Below are 19,299 nucleotides of genomic sequence, written 5' to 3' on the forward strand. Positions count from 1 at the left end.
GAAGAAATGGAGTAAGTGGAGGAAGTTGAGGAGGTGGACGAAGTTGAGGAAGTGGACGAAGTGGACGAAGTGGACGAAGTGGACGAAGTTGACGAAGTTGAGGAAGTGGAAGAAGTGGACGAAGTGCACAAAGTCGAAGAAGTGGACGAAGTGGAGGAAGAGGACGAAGTCGACGAAGTCGACGAAGTTGACGAAGTGGAGGAAGTGGAGCAAGTGGAGCAAGTGGACAAAGTGGAGGAAGTTGAGGAAGTGAGGAAGTGGACAAAGTTGACGAAGTGGAGGAAGTGGACGAAGTTGACGAAGTGGAGGAAGTGGAGGAAGTGGACGAAGTGGAGGAGGTGGACGAAGTTGTTGAAGTGGAGGAAGTGGAGAAGGTGGACGAAGTGGAGGAAGTGGAGAAAGTGGTCGAAGTGGAGGAAGAGGAGGAAGTGGACGAACGTGACGAAGTGGATGAAGGGGACGAAGTCGGCGAAGTGGACAAAGTGGAAGAAGTGGAGGAAGTGGAGGAAGTGGACAAAGTGGAGGAGGTGAACCAAGTGGAGGAAGTAGACGAAGTGGAGGAAATGGACAAAATGGACGAAGTGGAGGAAGTGGACAAAGTGGACGAAGTTGAGGAAGTTGAGGAAATGGAAGAAGTGGACGAAGTGGACAAACTTTACGAAGTGGATGAAGTGGAGGAAATGGACCAAGTGGAGGAAGTGGATGACGTTGACGAAGTGGAGGAAGTGGACAAAGTGGACGAAGTTGACGAAGTTGATGAAGTTGACAAAGTGGAAGAAGTGGAGGTAGTGGAGGAAGTGGAGGAACTGGACGAAGTTGACGAAGTGGACAAAGTGGACGAAGTGGACGAAGTGGAGGAAGTGGACGAAGTGGAGGAAATGGACGAAGTGGAGGAGGTGGACATAGTGGACGAAGTTGACGAAGTGGAGGAAGTGGAGTAAGTGGAGTAAGTGGAGGAAGTGGAGGAAATGGACAAAGTTGACGAAGTTGACGAAATCGACGAAGTGGACGAAGTGGACGATGTGGCGGAAGTGGTAGAAGTGGAAGAAGTGGACGAAGTGGACGAAGTGGAGCAAGTAGACGAAGTGGACGAAGTGGACGAAGTTGACCAAGTGAAGGAGGTGGGCGAAGTGGAGGAAGTGGAGGAAGTGGACGAAGTTGACGAAGTGGACGAAGGGGACGGATTGGACGAAATGGACGAAATGGACGAAGTGGAAGAAGTGGACGAAGTGGACGAAGTGCACAAAATGGAAGAAGTGGAGTAAGTGGAGGACGTGTGATGGCAACCCCTTTAGGGACTTCCCATCCTAAGAAGTATCAACTTAAGAACTAAGAAAGGGAAGTTGAATAAACAAAAGTTCTTTTCTTTCTAAGTCTTAGAATGTTTACTTTACTAAATATATCTACATTGTTTTGTAGGACAATAATAAGGCTTGGAACCATAACCAAGCAGCCAAAGAAGCTTGCAGCCGCTGCCACTCACCAATGGCCAAGTTTGAAGCACATGTTATATATGAAACACAAAGCAACCATGTAGTTTCATCTCTTTTGAGCACGTTTTCAATGTTGTGCACATAGAACATGCAGCTTAGTCCGTATAGCTTCTCCAGCACGTCTCTCTTACATTTACAGTAGCTTGCTAGGCACGTTTGAAGGCCTCTCTTCATCTATAAAAGGGAACCTCAATCCATTGTAAGAATAACTTGAATTGAAGTAAAGAAATGCTGCCAATTTCCAGCTATTACTCTCAAGTTCACCTCTGTGCTTTGTTATCTAGCACCTCCTCTAGCTTCTTTCCCCTTTGGAAAGCCTACTGAGTTAGAAATCTACCAAAACACTCATCCAAACACCACCAGACAATTTCACAAACACCTTGAGTGCATTCGGACATCCTCTGTCATCTTCCATCCGTTGCCATTCTCTGCGTCTTGAAGCATCCTTCTACACGTCATGGAGCTGCTTCCATCATTTGGTATCAAGAGCCAGCACGTCCACGCTTGTCTTCAAGAGATAAGCCTCTCTTTTGTTCAATTTTCGTTTCTGTCATGTGCTGTCAAACTCTGTCACTGTTTTAGAATTTTTTTTTTTATTCTGTTTTGGTTTAATTCGTGTCTGTGAGTGCTGTAATCATGCATTTGCTTTTCCTTAGTGTTCGTCATCATTTTAATCGGTGCACTTTGTTTGTTTGAGTTCAAATCCAGCTTTATTCATCTTTTCCAGTTTTGTCTCCGTCATGTGCCTTATGTGCAGTGTTGTTTCTGTTTCAAATGTTTGATTCTGTTCTAGCTTTCAATTTTCATTTTCAAACTGTGTATTAGATGCACGTTTAGCAATGAATCAATCCACAAAGGCAAAGAGACAATGTCTAGCCTGGATTATATGAGCTAAAGCATCCAACATTTGCGTCAATTTTCACAAAATTCTGCACAATTTTTTTCAAATCTGGTATCTGTACTTTAATCTGTTTCAGACCAGATTTCTTGCTTCTAAAGCTTTGTGCAAGTTTCCTTGGTGTTGTTAAGCATTGCTACAAGTGTACAAACTCATATTCAACTCAGAAAAGCAAAATGTGTGGTTGAGTTCATAAAATCTGGTTTCAAATTCTGCATCAGAATTCATTTCTACATTGATTTGGTGCATACTGTTTCTGCCAGTTTTGTTGTATCTAAAACTTGAGACAAGTTTCTTTTATGATTTTAAGCATGTTTCAAGTGATAGTAACTCCAATCAATCACATATTTGCAAAATGAGTTGTTGAGTTGTTTCAAAATTCACTAAACAATGCTGTCACAGTTTTTTATCAGATTTTGCACCGTGCTTGCTGTCTTTGTGTGGTTTTAGGTTACTTTAAATCTTCTAGCTGATACTCTACAGTTAGATCTAGTTGTTTAGGACCTTTCTTGCATGATTGTTGATCGATCCAGCTTTGACTCTATTGCATTTTAAATTTTGGTGCAGTTTTGTCACTTTTTCTGCATAATTTGGCAACTCATACACTGTTTTTGAGATTTTGTGACTGCCTGTGCATTTTCAATGGTTCAGCAAGTGTATTTGGTCAATTAAAACTAGTACCTACTGTTCATTTGGTCAGTTTTCACCAAAAGTGCAAAATCAGTTTTCAGACCATTGAAATTGCTTAAGTTTGGAAGTGGACTACTGATTTGCTGCTGCAGTGTGATTCTTTGTTGTCTAAGTGTTTGTACACATCAAAATTGATGAGATAAACTTGTTTGACATATCATTGGAGCCTTTGATCCACTGCCATTTGTTTTGCACACTGCTGTTCCAATTTTCCAGCCACATTTTTGGTGCAGTATGCATTTCTTTGTTGTTTTCTATACTTTAAAAGTTTCCATTTGAAATTTGGATTGGCAAAAGCTAGGGGATTCTGTTCCAACCATTTTTGAATCATTATACCAGTGAATTCAAAGCATCAAAAAAGCAAATAACCCCTGCAATCCAGTGTTCATGAATCCAAAACCAGAAAACACCAAAATCTACTGTTCTTAGTGGCATTTTGTCAAACAGTTTGGCATTTTCATCAAACACTTTCACTGCACTTGAATTTGCTCTTTGTTTTGAGTTTTTCTTGCTTTTCTAATCTGTTCTAGACTCTATCTTAAGTTCCTTTTGTGTGCTAGCCTTTCTTCCAGCCCCAAAGTGTTTAGAAATCACTTTTATTTGCTTCCATATATTGCTGTCACGTTATTTCTGCATTAAACTTTGCTGCAGCATTTTTTTTTATCACTCACGGGTTTTGTGACTTTTTGATGAGAGGGTCGCACCTCCCAACAAAAGTTGTGCATAAAAGAATGCAGTATAGACTAGGAAGTGACTCCTAGGTCGTCTCTCAAGGACCAATTTGGGTTCAGTCTCAGATCAACACGTAGTGGGGGGGTTTTGTAAAAGTTTTGTTGAATGCGATTAAAATAAATTAAAACACGAACATAAACGCAGATGTAAACACAGAATTAAGACATTTGGTCATTAAGCTAACATTTCAACTAAATTAAACAAAACTTGCATGACTCACTTCAATTGAAATTGCTAAATCAGAAATGCATCTTCCATTAATTAAAGGCAACGCGTAGAAGCATAATGCAGCAAGAAAAATTAAATTACCAATTCCTTGTACAACTTGAACACAATGAATAAAGAGAAAATGCATGTTGTGGCTGGAATAAAAGAAGCTACACTTGACCAAATTAAATACACCTAAATCTAATGAATCTACCACTCCATCACCGAAACATGGAAAACCAAATTCATTTCAGCTGAAAAAGGAAAAAAATGCATCCAATGCTATTAAATGAAACGCTGTAAGCTAAAGCAGAAATGCACATGGCTGGAATATAAATTCAAAGCAAAAGTGTATGAACTAATTGAAGATGTAACTTTTAGCTAAAAATTTAAATGCAAACCGAGAAAATGGAGGCGGAAAGAGAAAAGCTAAATGCGTGAAGAACACATAAAATTAAATGCTTGAAGAAGTAAACGGAGGTGGCAGCTGCAGGAATAAAACCCGTGCACACCAACACGGAAGCTACGTTCTCCAATTGAATGCGCTGCTTCCCTTCCATACTCCACCGAACCACCTCTTCTGCTTTTCTAAAACCACTAATGAAAAGACAAAATCAATGCAAGAAAGGGTCCCACTAAATGCTAATGCTTTTGTAGAAAAAAAAAAAAAACAAAGTATCTCTATTTGGTTTCTAAAAGAAAAAGAAAGCCTTTGAACGTGACAGTGTTGTCTTCTCCAGCCAAAACAAACTCCAAGAATCAGTGTGCAACGTTGGACAATACAATCATAAACTTAAAAGCTTCAATAAAAAGTGCATGAACCAAAATGAGAAGGGCAATGAGTAAATCAGCCAAATTAAAGTAAAGCTTTTTCATCCAAAATCCCGTAACAGCATGCTACCCATTTCTACAAATTGAAAAATGCTCAAAGAAAAACTCCAATGAAGGTGGCGGCTGGCTCTCCCCACGTCCAGCCCTCCTTTTTCCTTCCAGCTCCTCTCTAATATAAACCCTGGACCGTGAGCGCTTCTTCCTGCACCTCCTCCCTCTCTCGGTGCCTTTTTTTTTTTTCAGTTGTACCACGTGTTGATTTCTGCTTGTCACACCTTCTTCTGCTGCTGGGCCGTGGAGCTTGCTGGACCGTGGACCTTGCCAAGCTACTAGAAGCGTGACATCTCCTCAGGGGGTGTTGCTCCCTCCACCACCACACCTTTCTTCCTCCACCTCCCCTTTACTATTTTGCCCTTAAATAAAATTTTATTTTTAGGGTTAATTTTTTTAATTTTACCCATTCACAACCTATTCCACTAATAACCTATTTTAGTTCCTCCTACATGAGTAAAATATTTTTCTTTTATTTTAACATTATTTTTCTTCATCTCTTTCTTTTGTCGCGGTGAGATACTACAAGTTGTAAAGGTTGGTGGTAGTGGAAAGAATTATCAAGTAGTCTCCCTCTCGTGGTGCAGTGTCGCTCTCGTGATGCAGTGTCGCTCTCGTGGTGCAGTGCGTGTGTTGCTTCCTTAAGGCGTGTTTTCGAATAAACCTTCAAATAAAACCCTAAAATAAAAAACGTAACTTTTAAACGGTGACATCCTTCAACGGATGTCAACATCCGTTTAAGGAAAGAACGGATGTCAACATCCGTTTAAGGAAAAAAAACGAATGTCAACATCCGTTTAAGGAAAAAACGGATGTCGACATCCGTTTTTTCCTTAAACGGATGTTGACATCCGTTTTTTTCCTTAAACGGATGTTGACATCCGTTCTTTCCTTAAACGGATGTTGACATCAGTTCTTTCCTTAAACGGATGTTCACATCAGTTCTTTCCTTAAACGGACTCCGAGTTACGTTTTTAATTTTAGGATTTATTTTATTAGTTTATTCTTTATTTTGGAAATATTTTAATAATTTAATTTAAATGTTTTGATTTATTATTTTTTAATATATTTTTAATGTATTTTAATAATGTAAGGAAAATGAAGAGAAGAAAGAATCGTATGAGGAGAAGTGAAACAGAGAAGACAAATGGAGTTGTAAAGTAAAACAGAAAACAAATTGTTAAACGAAATTTAGAGATAGAAAGATTGAGTGCAGGGAGTAAAGTAGGAGAACTAGGTTTGGAATAAATTAAAATAATAAAAATAAAAAATTTTAATTTGAGGATATAATTGGAATTAAAAAAAATTGGGGAGGTGGAGGGAGAAAGGTGTGGTGGTGGAGGGAGCAACACCCCTCCTCAGGTTGCTTCTGCTGGACACTTCCGCATTGGGCCTTTACTTCATTTACGCTGCAGGTGGCGCATCCAACACATGTCCCAACTCTCTCTTTCGTAGGTGGCTGCTACAGCTTTAATTTCCACATGTGCTTTGCTGGATGCATAATGGACGCTGCCTACTTTTTCGACCAGGCCGTGACCATTTCTTTTTAATGAATAAAGCACACAACTCAACCATTCATTAAAAATAAGATGTGCCTCTCTTCTTTGAATCACCGTCCAAACCAAACCAACTCTTGACCACTTATGTACTTCAATTTGCTGGATGCACTTTTTTTCAATAATGAAGTACCCCTCTCAAAGAGTAAAATTACCATAGTGTCCTCCTTCTTTGGTACCAATTTCCATTTCTCATTTAATCTCCAAATGTCCCAAAATTATCCAACAATTTTCCTACAATTAATAATGCAAATAATTAGCTCAAATAATTCAAATTAATTAGAATAAGAATTTTTGGTCAAATTAAGCACAATTAGCAAAAACAGAAAAATACTGGACATTTAAGCACAATTCCCTGATTAAATTCGGTACAATAAGCTAAGTGAAATTGAGAAAATATTGACTCATCAAAATAGACCACACTTAGTCTTTTGCACTCCTGGGCAAAATCAAGACGCAACTCAAGGAATAGTTCAGAGGACATCAGGTGTACAACACAAACTCAACACACAGAAAACAAAGACTAAAAAGGACAGAAACGAAATTACACAGTTCTCAAGAAATCTGGACAAAGAAAAAGAAGTAGACAATATGCAACACAGAATCAATCAGAGAAAGCAGATACTCATGAAATCATCCAAGCAATTCAAGACATGGCAAAATGATCAATCAACTCAAGAGGTGAATCAAAAATAACAAAACCTCACAGATGCACTATCAGTGTTTCTCTCAAGTGTCTAGGGTAAAGAATTTCAACTCAATGCACTCAAGAAAGCAAACACAAACAGATTTGGCAAGCCTCTAAAATCAACACTCAGAAACATATGCATGTTCAAATCAAAAGGTCATTTATGGATGTAATGGGGCCAAGGACAAGGGAGGATAATTATGGATGAGAAGCTACAAACCTAAAGAAATAGAGGAGCAATGGGGAACAAGTGTAAACACAGTCAAATCACACCAAAAACCTCTAATTCAATCCTCTTCTTGACTCCATTATTCACAATTTTTTTATTTTTCTCATTTTTTTTTTTTCACCTCTTTTTTTTTCTCATCCTGTCTCTTTTGTTTTCTCTCTTTAGCACACAACTGTAAGAGACAAGATATAAATCATATTTCTGAACATAAAACAAGAAGAGGAACCAACCAGCCAATTCATCAGAAACCCAAGGAGACCACACTTGTTCCCAAAACACTTCCAAAGCTCCAAAATTCCCTAAGGTTAAGGTTATCATGTTTTTTCACTTAAGGGTGATTAATGAGCTTCAAAACAAAGAACAGGGGAAAAGTATAGGCTCAAGGGGGTTATCAAAGGATTAGAACAAGGTAAGCTTATTTGGCTAGAGAGGCTCGAGAAAAAAAAAGCTGCCTTTATCACTTCCAAACATGCATATCAATCAAGAATCATCAACAAGAGTCAAGCCAAGGCATATGTGCAAGCAATCAGGAGACATATCACACACAAGAAAGAACATAAAGTGGCTCAAATCTCACACAGGGTAATTCTGTCACAATCAATTCAACTCTCAAAAATCATAATCATCTTCCAAGCAGAGAAAAGCAAGGATTTCAAACAAATAAGTATCAATCAAGTGAAGGAAATGATAAGTCTACAACCCAAACAAAGTCCAGAAATCCAGAGAAACATGTAAAACTGTATACAAGACACGACAAAAACAACCTAAAACAGAAAAAATTTAACCAAGAAAACAAAAACTTACGAAGAAAAATAAAAATCTCCCCCAATAGACCACACTTAAACTACACAGTGTCCTCAATGTGTCATAAGCATAAGATCAGAAATCATAACAGTCAACAGATCATGGACAAGTGCAATAAAAGTAGGGAAAGGGGGAGAAGAGAGAAAGAAAACTCCCCTGATCATGGTGGCAGTTGCCAATTTTGGACTTGTAGGGAGATGTTTTTCACCATAGTATCCAGCAAGAAGGTTTTGAGGACAAACTGCTTCATCCTCCAGATTTGATCTAGCAGGGAGATATCATCCACAGCTGGATCTAGGAAGCAAAGACTGTTGATGAGCGGGTTCAGCAGGTGCCTACTGATGTTGAAGCTTTTGTGAGTGTTAGCACCTTTGTTTTCCACTGTGGGTGCATGTTGGTCACATTCTTGTGTACCTCCTACAATAGGGTTAGTGCAATGTGGCTCTACAGAAATTACATGCAGGGGTATAACACCCAATCCAAGTGTAATAGACTGAACCTCAGATACATCCTCAGAACATGAATCAATTTCAAAATCACAAGCAATATCAACGACAGACTCAGATTCATGTCCAATGCATGGAGAATAAACATTCGGATGCGACATCAAAAATTGGTTCTCATCATGCATAGAGGGAAAATTAAAATCAGACTCAACAACAATACAATCATCAGCATACCTCTCAACAACATAATCATCAACATAATCAAATTGAGGTATGCTTACCTCCTCTTCCTTGAAGATTGGTAGAGTGTGGGAAGACGAAGGTGGTCTACCTGGTTCAGAATTACTGCTTATACCTGCCTGGTCCTTAAGATCTTCAACAGTCTCCTCAGGTGCAAGAGTGTGGACATAGGGCGATGGGAAAGTAGATGGCACCATAGTAAGTTCATGACTCTTCTCCCCATCTTCTATGTTGATGCCACTATCATCATCATCTGGAATCTGAACAGTCTGAAATGGTAACTCTGAATCTTGAGACTGTTCCTCAGTGAGTTGAGTGGCCATCTGCCCTATTTGATCAGTCATACTCTGAATGGCAGCTCCTATTTCTTGCTGGAACTGCATGTTCTCTTGCCGAAATTGAAGGTTCTGCATGGTCATCTGCTCCAACAACTCCTTCAATGTAGGTTTAGAAGTAGAAGGCTGAGGAGCTATTTGAACAGGAGCATCATAAATTTGCATCTGCTGTTGTTGCTGCTGCTTTTGTTGCCTGTTGTTGTAAATGTTCGTAGCATAAGCCTGAGGTGCATCAAAGGCAGCAGGGTACTGCAAAGAAGGACATGCATCTGTGTAGTGGTCATTGGAAGGACAAATATCACATAGTCGTGCAACAGATGCAGATGGAGATGCAGATCTCTGGTTGGTAGTGAACTGTGTCACCAACTTCGCAAGAGAGTCAATCTTGCCTTCCAACTTGCTTTCAAAATCTGATAAAGATTGGGCAACATCATCATGTACGCCCCTCACCAGAGGATGCGCAATATTGTTCTCTTTATAGAAATCAACAGAATAGTCAGAGTACCATGTAGAAGGAGAATCATAAGTATCGGCAGAATAAGCATTATTCACATAACCAGAATAGGTAGACATGGGAAAAGAAAAATACTAAAAATTACGAAACAAATAAAACACAATACATTTATACATGCAACACGCACACACAAAACAGAACATCACATCACATCACATCACATCACATCACAACACAAGACAAAACACAACACACACTAACACAACAAAAACCCAAGACCGAACCATTGGTCCCCGGCAGCGGCGCCATTTTGATGAGAGGGTCGCACCTCCCAACAAAAGTTGTGCATAAAAGAATGCAGTATAGACTAGGAAGTGACTCCTAGGTCGTCTCTCAAGGACCAATTTGGGTTCAGTCTCAGATCAACACGTAGTGGGGGGGTTTTGTAAAAGTTTTGTTGAATGCGATTAAAATAAATTAAAACACGAACATAAACGCAGATGTAAACACAGAATTAAGACATTTGGTCATTAAGCTAACATTTCAACTAAATTAAACAAAACTTGCATGACTCACTTCAATTGAAATTGCTAAATCAGAAATGCATCTTCCATTAATTAAAGGCAACGCGTAGAAGCATAATGCAGCAAGAAAAATTAAATTACCAATTCCTTGTACAACTTGAACACAATGAATAAAGAGAAAATGCATGTTGTGGCTGGAATAAAAGAAGCTACACTTGACCAAATTAAATACACCTAAATCTAATGAATCTACCACTCCATCACCGAAACATGGAAAACCAAATTCATTTCAGCTGAAAAAGGAAAAAAATGCATCCAATGCTATTAAATGAAACGCTGTAAGCTAAAGCAGAAATGCACATGGCTGGAATATAAATTCAAAGCAAAAGTGTATGAACTAATTGAAGATGTAACTTTTAGCTAAAAATTTAAATGCAAACCGAGAAAATGGAGGCGGAAAGAGAAAAGCTAAATGCGTGAAGAACACATAAAATTAAATGCTTGAAGAAGTAAACGGAGGTGGCAGCTGCAGGAATAAAACCCGTGCACACCAACACGGAAGCTACGTTCTCCAATTGAATGCGCTGCTTCCCTTCCATACTCCACCGAACCACCTCTTCTGCTTTTCTAAAACCACTAATGAAAAGACAAAATCAATGCAAGAAAGGGTCCCACTAAATGCTAATGCTTTTGTAGAAAAAAAAAAAACAAAGTATCTCTATTTGGTTTCTAAAAGAAAAAGAAAGCCTTTGAACGTGACAGTGTTGTCTTCTCCAGCCAAAACAAACTCCAAGAATCAGTGTGCAACGTTGGACAATACAATCATAAACTTAAAAGCTTCAATAAAAAGTGCATGAACCAAAATGAGAAGGGCAATGAGTAAATCAGCCAAATTAAAGTAAAGCTTTTTCATCCAAAATCCCGTAACAGCATGCTACCCATTTCTACAAATTGAAAAATGCTCAAAGAAAAACTCCAATGAAGGTGGCGGCTGGCTCTCCCCACGTCCAGCCCTCCTTTTTCCTTCCAGCTCCTCTCTAATATAAACCCTGGACCGTGAGCGCTTCTTCCTGCACCTCCTCCCTCTCTCGGTGCCTTTTTTTTTTTCAGCTGTACCACGTGTTGATTTCTGCTTGTCACACCTTCTTCTGCTGCTGGGCCGTGGAGCTTGCTGGACCGTGGACCTTGCCAAGCTACTAGAAGCGTGACATCTCCTCAGGTTGCTTCTGCTGGACACTTCCGCATTGGGCCTTTACTTCATTTACGCTGCAGGTGGCGCATCCAACACATGTCCCAACTCTCTCTTTCGTAGGTGGCTGCTACAGCTTTAATTTCCACATGTGCTTTGCTGGATGCATAATGGACGCTGCCTACTTTTTCGACCAGGCCGTGACCATTTCTTTTTAATGAATAAAGCACACAACTCAACCATTCATTAAAAATAAGATGTGCCTCTCTTCTTTGAATCACCGTCCAAACCAAACCAACTCTTGACCACTTATGTACTTCAATTTGCTGGATGCACTTTTTTTCAATAATGAAGTACCCCTCTCAAAGAGTAAAATTACCATAGTGTCCTCCTTCTTTGGTACCAATTTCCATTTCTCATTTAATCTCCAAATGTCCCAAAATTATCCAACAATTTTCCTACAATTAATAATGCAAATAATTAGCTCAAATAATTCAAATTAATTAGAATAAGAATTTTTGGTCAAATTAAGCACAATTAGCAAAAACAGAAAAATACTGGACATTTAAGCACAATTCCCTGATTAAATTCGGTACAATAAGCTAAGTGAAATTGAGAAAATATTGACTCATCACTTTTGTCTGCTGCAACATCATATTTTGGTGGAGTTTTAACATCCAGCTAGGCCTTATCAAAGGGGTAGCATCTTAAGGAGTGGAGGTCTTGCTAACATTGCTTCAAGTGGATTTCAAGAGCAATTTCCATTGGCTGTCCAGCACTTCTTTGCAGCAGAAAAACACCACTTTAAAATTACATTTCAGCTCCTTTATTTAGTTGTTGCTGCCACACTTGGCTTTGTTTACATTGTCTTACACTTCATTGTATAAGTGACATTCTATCACGGAACCTTTGTAGTTAATTCTTCTTTGCTTTTGAACCTTGAGTTACTTGGGAAAATGCTTATCAAGCAATTCCAAGTACTCCATTAAACATTGTAATAGTCTAGTTGCGCATCTTAGTGTGGAAGTGTGTCAAGTGGCTCCCAGTGTCATTTGCACTTTCACTTAGGGCCGTTTTTTCTTTTTCCATTCATTTCATACTTCCTTTCTTTTGCTTGTTGAATATTTGTGTTCTACGTCTCCGTGATAGCTAAGTGTGCTACCATATAGACAAACCTTCGTTTGGTTTATTAGGGGCATAACATCGTTGCATTCCTAAAAGGTTTTGAAAGACTTCTATCTAGAAACTTTGGTAAGAAACGTCAGGAGACACTCTGGCTAAGGAAGGACAAGGTTTCTAAGCTTGTCCATTGTGACTCACCTCTCCTTCCTGGGAGCTATTCGGTTTCTTCACTTTTAGAATCTCTATAGAAGTCATTCACCAAAAACAAGAAAATCCTCTTTTCCAACAGTTTTGATTCATACTTGTGCAAGGCTTTCAAATTTTGTGAAAACACTTTCTCTACTTCACAAGCATGAGTCACTCTAGTGTTCAAGGTAACACCAATCATGATCAGGACAACATAGAGTTGAGAGAAGAGCTCAATAGAACCAAGGCTGAGTTACATGAACTAAGGCAAATGGTCGCCAATCTTACTCTCATTCAAAGAGGGCATTCACAAGGGGATCACTCTCATAGGCAAAACCATGATCATGATGATCATTCCCAACATAGTGATCACCATAGTCATCACCCTTATGATCACTATCAACGCCCTCCTAGGCGTAATCATAACCATAGAGACCATCATGTGGAACCTAAACTCGACCTTCCACCCTTCTTTGGACGCGACAATGTAGAAGAATACTTTGAGTGGGAGATGAAGGTTGAACAGACTTTTGAGTGCTACCACATAGATGATAGGAGGCGAGTGACCTTAGCTACCTTGACTTTTCAAGGTGCAGCCCTTTATTGGTGGACATCAATCATAAGAGATCAAAAGATGAGTGGCGACTATACCATCCAATACTGGAATGAGTTAAAAGCAGCCTTACACAGAAGGCATGTACCAGCATATTATGCTAGAGAAGTCATGGACAAGCTCCATAGACTTCAACAAAGAAACATGAGTGTTGAGGAATATCGGCAGAAATTAGAATTACTCATGTTAAGAGCTGGGATTAAAGAGGAAGAGAAATTCACCATAGCTAGGTTCCAAAGCGGTCTTAACTATGAGATCAGAGATAAGGTAGAACTTTTACCTTATTTAGATCTCAATGATTTTGTGCAGCTATGTGTGAGAGTGGAAGAACAAATTAGAAGAAAAGCTTCCACTAAAAGGAACTACCCTACCACCTCTGACTATAGGACAGATCCTAAGAGGGAGGGTAGTCCAAAGAGGTATGAAAAGCCTCAAGAAAAAGAAAAAGAAAAAGAGAAAGTGAGAGGTAAAGAAAAAGAGAGAGAGCGAGAAAGAAATACCTTTCACAAAGAATCTTCAAAAGAAACAAGGGGTAGAGAGACCAAATGCTTTAAGTGTGGAGAGAGAGGACATTATTCTTCTGAGTGTCCTCACAAACGGTCTACTTATCTCTTAGACCATCAAAGTCAAAATGAAGATTCTTCTAGTGACTCAGATACTTCTATATCTGAGGAAGAAGCCTTACCTTGTGAAGGTGAGTTATTATTGGTAAGACGACTTCTTGGAAGTCAATCCCATGAACTAGAACAATCACAAAGGGAAAACCTATTCAGAACAAGATGCAAAATCTTTGAAAACACTTGTTCATTGATTGTGGATAGTGGTTCCTCTTGCAATTGTTGTAGTTCTAGAGTGGTACACAAATTGGCCTTACCTACTATTTCTCATCCCAAGCCTTATAAGCTTCAGTGGATAACAAAGGATGAAGAAATAGTAGTGAACACACAGGTAACCATACCAATATCCATTGGCAACTATGAAGAAAATGTTTTATGTGATGTTGTTCCAATGGATGTTGGGCATGTATTACTTGGTAGGCCATGGCAATTTGATCATAATTCCACTCATGATGGCTATACCAACAAAATAACTTTCTTCCATAAAGGCAATAAAATCACATTGATTCCTCTTACACCTGAACAAGTGAAAGAGGATGAGATAATAATCAAAGAAAAAGTTGAAAAAGAAAGAAAACAAGAAAATAGGTTGGCCAAGCAACCTTCTCAAGAAAAGAAGAAGGAGACAAAGGTATGCATGTTGTTAACTTCTTCATTAAAAGGTAAATACCTTGAATCTTCTTCTCAAAAACATCACTTTATTTCTTCATTTTATCATGCGGAATGTTCAAAACAAAGTGAATTCAAAAAAATATTAAAGGCCAATACTTCTAATAAAATTTTTGTCAAAAGGCCTTCATTTTATCTTTTTATCTTTGCATACATCCTTTTCCTCATACTAATTGTTGCTATTTTTTGTAGATATATTTTTGATCCAGGTGGAAAATAAAAACCAAAGTTGTGCTTCTTTCTTTCTTCCCGATTTGAGGACAAATCGTTTTTAAAGAGGGAGAGAATGATGGCAACCCCTTTAGGGACTTCCCATCCTAAGAAGTATCAACTTAAGAACTAAGAAAGGGAAGTTGAATAAACAAAAGTTCTTTTCTTTCTAAGTCTTAGAATGTTTACTTTACTAAACATATCTACATTGTTTTGTAGGACAATAATAAGGCTTGGAACCATAACCAAGCAGCCAAAGAAGCTTGCAGCCGCTGCCACTCACCAATGGCCAAGTTTGAAGCACATGTTATATATGAAACACAAAGCAACCATGTAGTTTCATCTCTTTTGAGCACGTTTTCAATGTTGTGCACATAGAACATGCAGCTTAGTCCGTATAGCTTCTCCAGCACGTCTCTCTTACATTTACAGTAGCTTGCTAGGCACGTTTGAAGGCCTCTCTTCATCTATAAAAGGGAACCTCAATCCATTGTAAGAATAACTTGAATTGAAGTAAAGAAATGCTGCCAATTTCCAGCTATTACTCTCAAGTTCACCTCTGTGCTTTGTTATCTAGCACCTCCTCTAGCTTCTTTCCCCTTTGGAAAGCCTACTGAGTTAGAAATCTACCAAAACACTCATCCAAACACCACCAGACAATTTCACAAACACCTTGAGTGCATTCGGACATCCTCTGTCATCTTCCATCCGTTGCCATTCTCTGCGTCTTGAAGCATCCTTCTACACGTCATGGAGCTGCTTCCATCATTTGGTATCAAGAGCCAGCACGTCCACGCTTGTCTTCAAGAGATAAGCCTCTCTTTTGTTCAATTTTCGTTTCTGTCATGTGCTGTCAAACTCTGTCACTGTTTTAGAATTTTTTTTTTTATTCTGTTTTGGTTTAATTCGTGTCTGTGAGTGCTGTAATCATGCATTTGCTTTTCCTTAGTGTTCGTCATCATTTTAATCGGTGCACTTTGTTTGTTTGAGTTCAAATCCAGCTTTATTCATCTTTTCCAGTTTTGTCTCCGTCATGTGCCTTATGTGCAGTGGAGGAAGTGGAGGAAGTGGAGGAAGTGGAGGGAGTTGACGAAGTGGAGGAAGTGGAGGAAGGAGAGGAAGTGGACAAAGTGGAGGAAGTGGAGGAGTTGGAGGAAGTGGAGGAAGTGAGGAAGTGGACCAAGTTGACGAAGTGGAGGAAGTGGAGGAAGTGGAGGAAGTGGAGGAAGTAGAGTAAGTGGACGAAGTGGACAAAGTTGACGAAGTGGACGAAGTTGATGAAGTGGATGAAGTGGACGATCTAGAGGAAGTGGACCCAGTGGACGAAGTTGATGAAGTTTACGAAGTGGACGAAGTTGATGAAGCGGACGAAGTGGAGGAAGTGGACCAAGTGGAAGAAGTGGACGAAGTGGAGGAAGTGGGCGAGGTGGAGGAAGTGGAGGAAGTAGAGGAAGTGGAGGAAGTAGACAAAGTTAACGAAGTGGACGAAGTGAACGAAGTGGACGAAGTAGAGGAAGTGAAGGAAGTGGAGGAAGTGGAGGAAGTGAAGGAAGTGGATGAAGTAGAGTAAGTGGACGAAGTGGAGAAAGTTGTCGAACTGGACGAAGTGGACGAAGTGGACGACGTGGACGAAGTTGACGAAGAGGACGATGTGGAGGAAGTGGAAGAACTGGACGAAGTGGACGAAGTCGACGGAGTGGACGAAGTGGACCAAGTGGACCAAGTGTACAAAGTGGACGAAGTTGATGAAGTTTACGAAGTGGACAGACTTGACGAAGCGGAGGAAGTGGAGGAAGTGGACGAAGAGGACGAAGTAGACGAAGTTGACAAAGTGGAAGAAGTTGACGAACTGGACAAAGTGGAAGAAGTGGACGAAGTCGACGAAGTGGAGGAAGTGGAGGAAGTGGAGGAAGTGGACGAAGTGGAGGAAGTGGAGGAAGTGGAGGAAGTCGAGGAAGTGGACAAAGTCGAGGAAGTGGAGTAAGTGGAGGAAGTGAAGGAAGTGGAGGAAGTTGACGAAGTGGAGGAAGTGGACGAAGTGGAGGAAGTGGAGGAAGTGGACAAAGTGGACAAAGTGGAGGATGTGGAGGAGGTGGAGGAAGCGGAGGAGGTGGAGGAAGTGGAGGAAGTGAGGAGGTGGACGAAGTTGACGAAGTGGAGGAAGTGGAGGAAGTAGAGTAACTAGACGAAGTGGACAAAGTGGACGAAGTTGACGAAGTTGACGAAGTGGACGAAGTGGACGAAGTGGACGAAGTGGACGAAGTGGATGAAGTGGACGATGTGGAGGAAGTGGAGGAAGTGGACGGAGCGGAGGAAGTGCACGAAGTGGACCAAATGGACAAAGTTGATGAAGTTTACGAAGTGGAAGAAGTTGATGAAGCGGACGAAGTGGAGGAAGTGGACAAAGTGGACCAAGTGGAAGAAGTGGTCCTAGTGGACGAAGTGGAGAAAGCGGGCGAGGTGGAGGAAGTAGAGGAAGTGGACGAAGAGGACAAAGTAGACGAAGTTAACGAAGTGGACAAAGTGGACGAAGTGAACGAAGTGAACGAAGTGGACGAAGTGGAGGAAGTGGACAAAGTGCAGGAATTGGAGGAAGTGGAGGAAGTGAGGAAGTGGACGAAGTTGACAAAGTGGAGGAAATGGAGGAAGTGGAGGAAGTGGACGAAGTAGAGGAAGTGGACGAAGTTGAAGAAGTGGACGAAGTTGACGAAGTGGATGAAGTTTAACAAGTGGAAGAAGTGGAGGAAGTGGAAGAAGTGGACGAAGTGGAGGAAGTGTACGAAATAGACGAAGTGGAGTAAATGGACGAAGTTGACGAAGCGGAGGAAGTAGACGAAGTGGACGAAGTCAAGGAAGTGGAGGAAGTGGACGAAGTAGAGGAAGTGGACAAAGTTCAAGAAATGCACGAAGTGGAGGAAGTGTGCGAAGTGGACGAAGTGGAGGAAGTGGACGAAGTGGACGAAGTGGACGAAGTGGACCAAGTGGAGGAAGTGGACAAAGTGGAGGAAGTGGAGGAAGTGGAAGAAGTGGTCGAAGAGGACGAAGTGGACGAAGTTGACGAAGTGGAGGAAGTGAGGAAGTGGACGAAGTTGACGAAGTGGAGGAAGTGGACGAAGTGGACGAAGTTGGAGAAGTGGACGAGGTTGACGAAGTGGACGAAGTTTAGGAAGTGGAAGAACTGGACGAAGTGGAGGAAGTGTACGAAGTGGACGAAGTGGAGGAAACGGACGAAGTTGACGAAGTGGACGCAGTCGAGGAAGTGGAGCAAGTGGACGAAGTTGACGAAGTGGAGGAAGTGGGGGAAGTGGAAGAAGTGGAGTAAGTGGAGGAAGTGGAGGAGATGGACGAAGTGGACAAAGTCGACGAAGTGGACGAAATAGACGAAGTGGACGAAGTGGACGAAGTGGACGAAGTGGAGGAAGTGGACGAAGTTGACGAAGTGGACGTAGTTGACGAAGTGGACCAAGTGGAAGAGGTGGACGAAGTGGAGGAAGTGGGCGAAGTGGAGGAAGTGGACAAAGTGGACGAAGAGGACGAAGTAGACGAAGTTGACGAAATGGACGAAGTGGACGAAGTGGACAAAATTGAAGAAGTTGACGAAGTGGAGGAAGTGGAGGAAGTGGAGGAAGTGGAGGAAGTGGAGGAAGTAGAGGAATTGGTGGAAGTGGAGGAAGTGGAGGTAGTGGAAGAAGAGGACGAAGTCGACGAAGTTAACGAAGTGGACCAAGTGGACGAAGTGGAGGAAGTGGACGACGTGGAGGAAGTGGAGCAAGTGGACAAAGTGGAGGAAGTGGACGAAGTTGACGAAGTGGAGGAAGTGGAGGAAGTAGAGGAAGTGGACGAAGTTGAAGAAGTGGACGAAGTTTAACAGGTGGAAGAAGTGGAGGAAGTGGACGAAGTTGAAGAAGTGGACGAAGTTTAACAGGTGCAAGAAGTGGAGAAAGTGGACGAAGTAGAGGAAGTGGACGAAGTTGAAGAAGTGGACGAAGTTTAACAAGTGGAAGAAGTGGACGATGTGGAGGACGTGTACGAAGTGGACGAAGTGGAGGAAATGGACGAAGTTGACGAAGTGGAGGAAGTAGACGAAGTGGACGAAGTCGAGGAACTAGAGGAAGTGGAGGAAGTGGAGGAAGTGCACAAAGTGGAGGAAGTGGAGGAAGTGAGGAAGTGGACGAAGTAGACGAAGTGGCGGAAGTGGAGGAAGTGAAGGAAGTGCAGGAAGTGCAAAAAGTTGACGAAGTAGAGAAAGTGGACGAAGTTGAAGAAGTGGATGAAGTTGACGAAGTGGACGAAGTGGACGAAATGGACAAAGTGGAAGAAGTGGACGAAGTGGACGAATGGGAGGAAGTGAAGGAAGTGGACGAAGTGGACGAACAGGACGAAGTGGACGAAGTGGACGAAGTGGACGAAGTGGACGAAGTGCACGAAGTGGACAAAGTGGAGGAAGTGGAGGAGGTGGAGGAAGTGAGGAAGTGGACGAAGTGGAGGAAGTGGAGGAAGTGGACGAAGTGGAGA

The 19,299-nt window shown here is 41.1% G+C and overlaps 2 protein-coding genes across 2 annotated transcripts; one reads left to right on the forward strand and one right to left on the reverse strand.

Annotated features, from left to right (window-relative positions):
• Positions 1-3,238: 3,238 nt before the first annotated feature.
• On the reverse strand, positions 3,239-9,773 carry LOC148191040 (uncharacterized). Its single transcript, XM_088101262.1, has 3 exons — positions 9,184-9,773; positions 8,907-9,027; positions 3,239-3,388 (listed from the first exon to the last, which is right to left on the reverse strand). The coding sequence occupies exons 1-3, from the start codon at positions 9,771-9,773 to the stop codon at positions 3,239-3,241; spliced, it is 861 nt and encodes a 286-aa protein (XP_087957388.1).
• Positions 9,774-12,273: 2,500 nt separating this feature from the next.
• LOC148191041 (uncharacterized) lies at positions 12,274-14,778 on the forward strand. Its single transcript, XM_088101264.1, has 2 exons — positions 12,274-14,665; positions 14,767-14,778. The coding sequence occupies exons 1-2, from the start codon at positions 12,842-12,844 to the stop codon at positions 14,776-14,778; spliced, it is 1,836 nt and encodes a 611-aa protein (XP_087957390.1). The 5' UTR covers positions 12,274-12,841.
• Positions 14,779-19,299: the final 4,521 nt, after the last annotated feature.

The sequence above is a fragment of the Vigna umbellata genome, chromosome 11 (assembly GCF_029865625.1).
Source record: "Vigna umbellata cultivar VRB3 chromosome 11, Vumbellata_1.0, whole genome shotgun sequence".
In the NCBI taxonomy this organism is placed as follows: domain Eukaryota; kingdom Viridiplantae; phylum Streptophyta; class Magnoliopsida; order Fabales; family Fabaceae; genus Vigna; species Vigna umbellata.

Bases quoted from the DNA above. Each gene is read 5' to 3' on its own strand.
- LOC148191040 (XM_088101262.1), bottom strand. From the start codon at position 9,773: ATGTCTACCTATTCTGGTTATGTGAATAATGCTTATTCTGCCGATACT. The intron at 9,028-9,183 runs CACTCAACTCAC...GCCCTATGTCCA, and splicing joins GATCAAATAGGGCAGATGGC to CACTCTTGCACCTGAGGAGA. The intron at 3,389-8,906 runs GTAAGCATACCT...TGGTTGGAACAG, and splicing joins CAATCTTCAAGGAAGAGGAG to AATCCCCTAGCTTTTGCCAA.
- LOC148191041 (XM_088101264.1), top strand. From the start codon at position 12,842: ATGAGTCACTCTAGTGTTCAAGGTAACACCAATCATGATCAGGACAAC.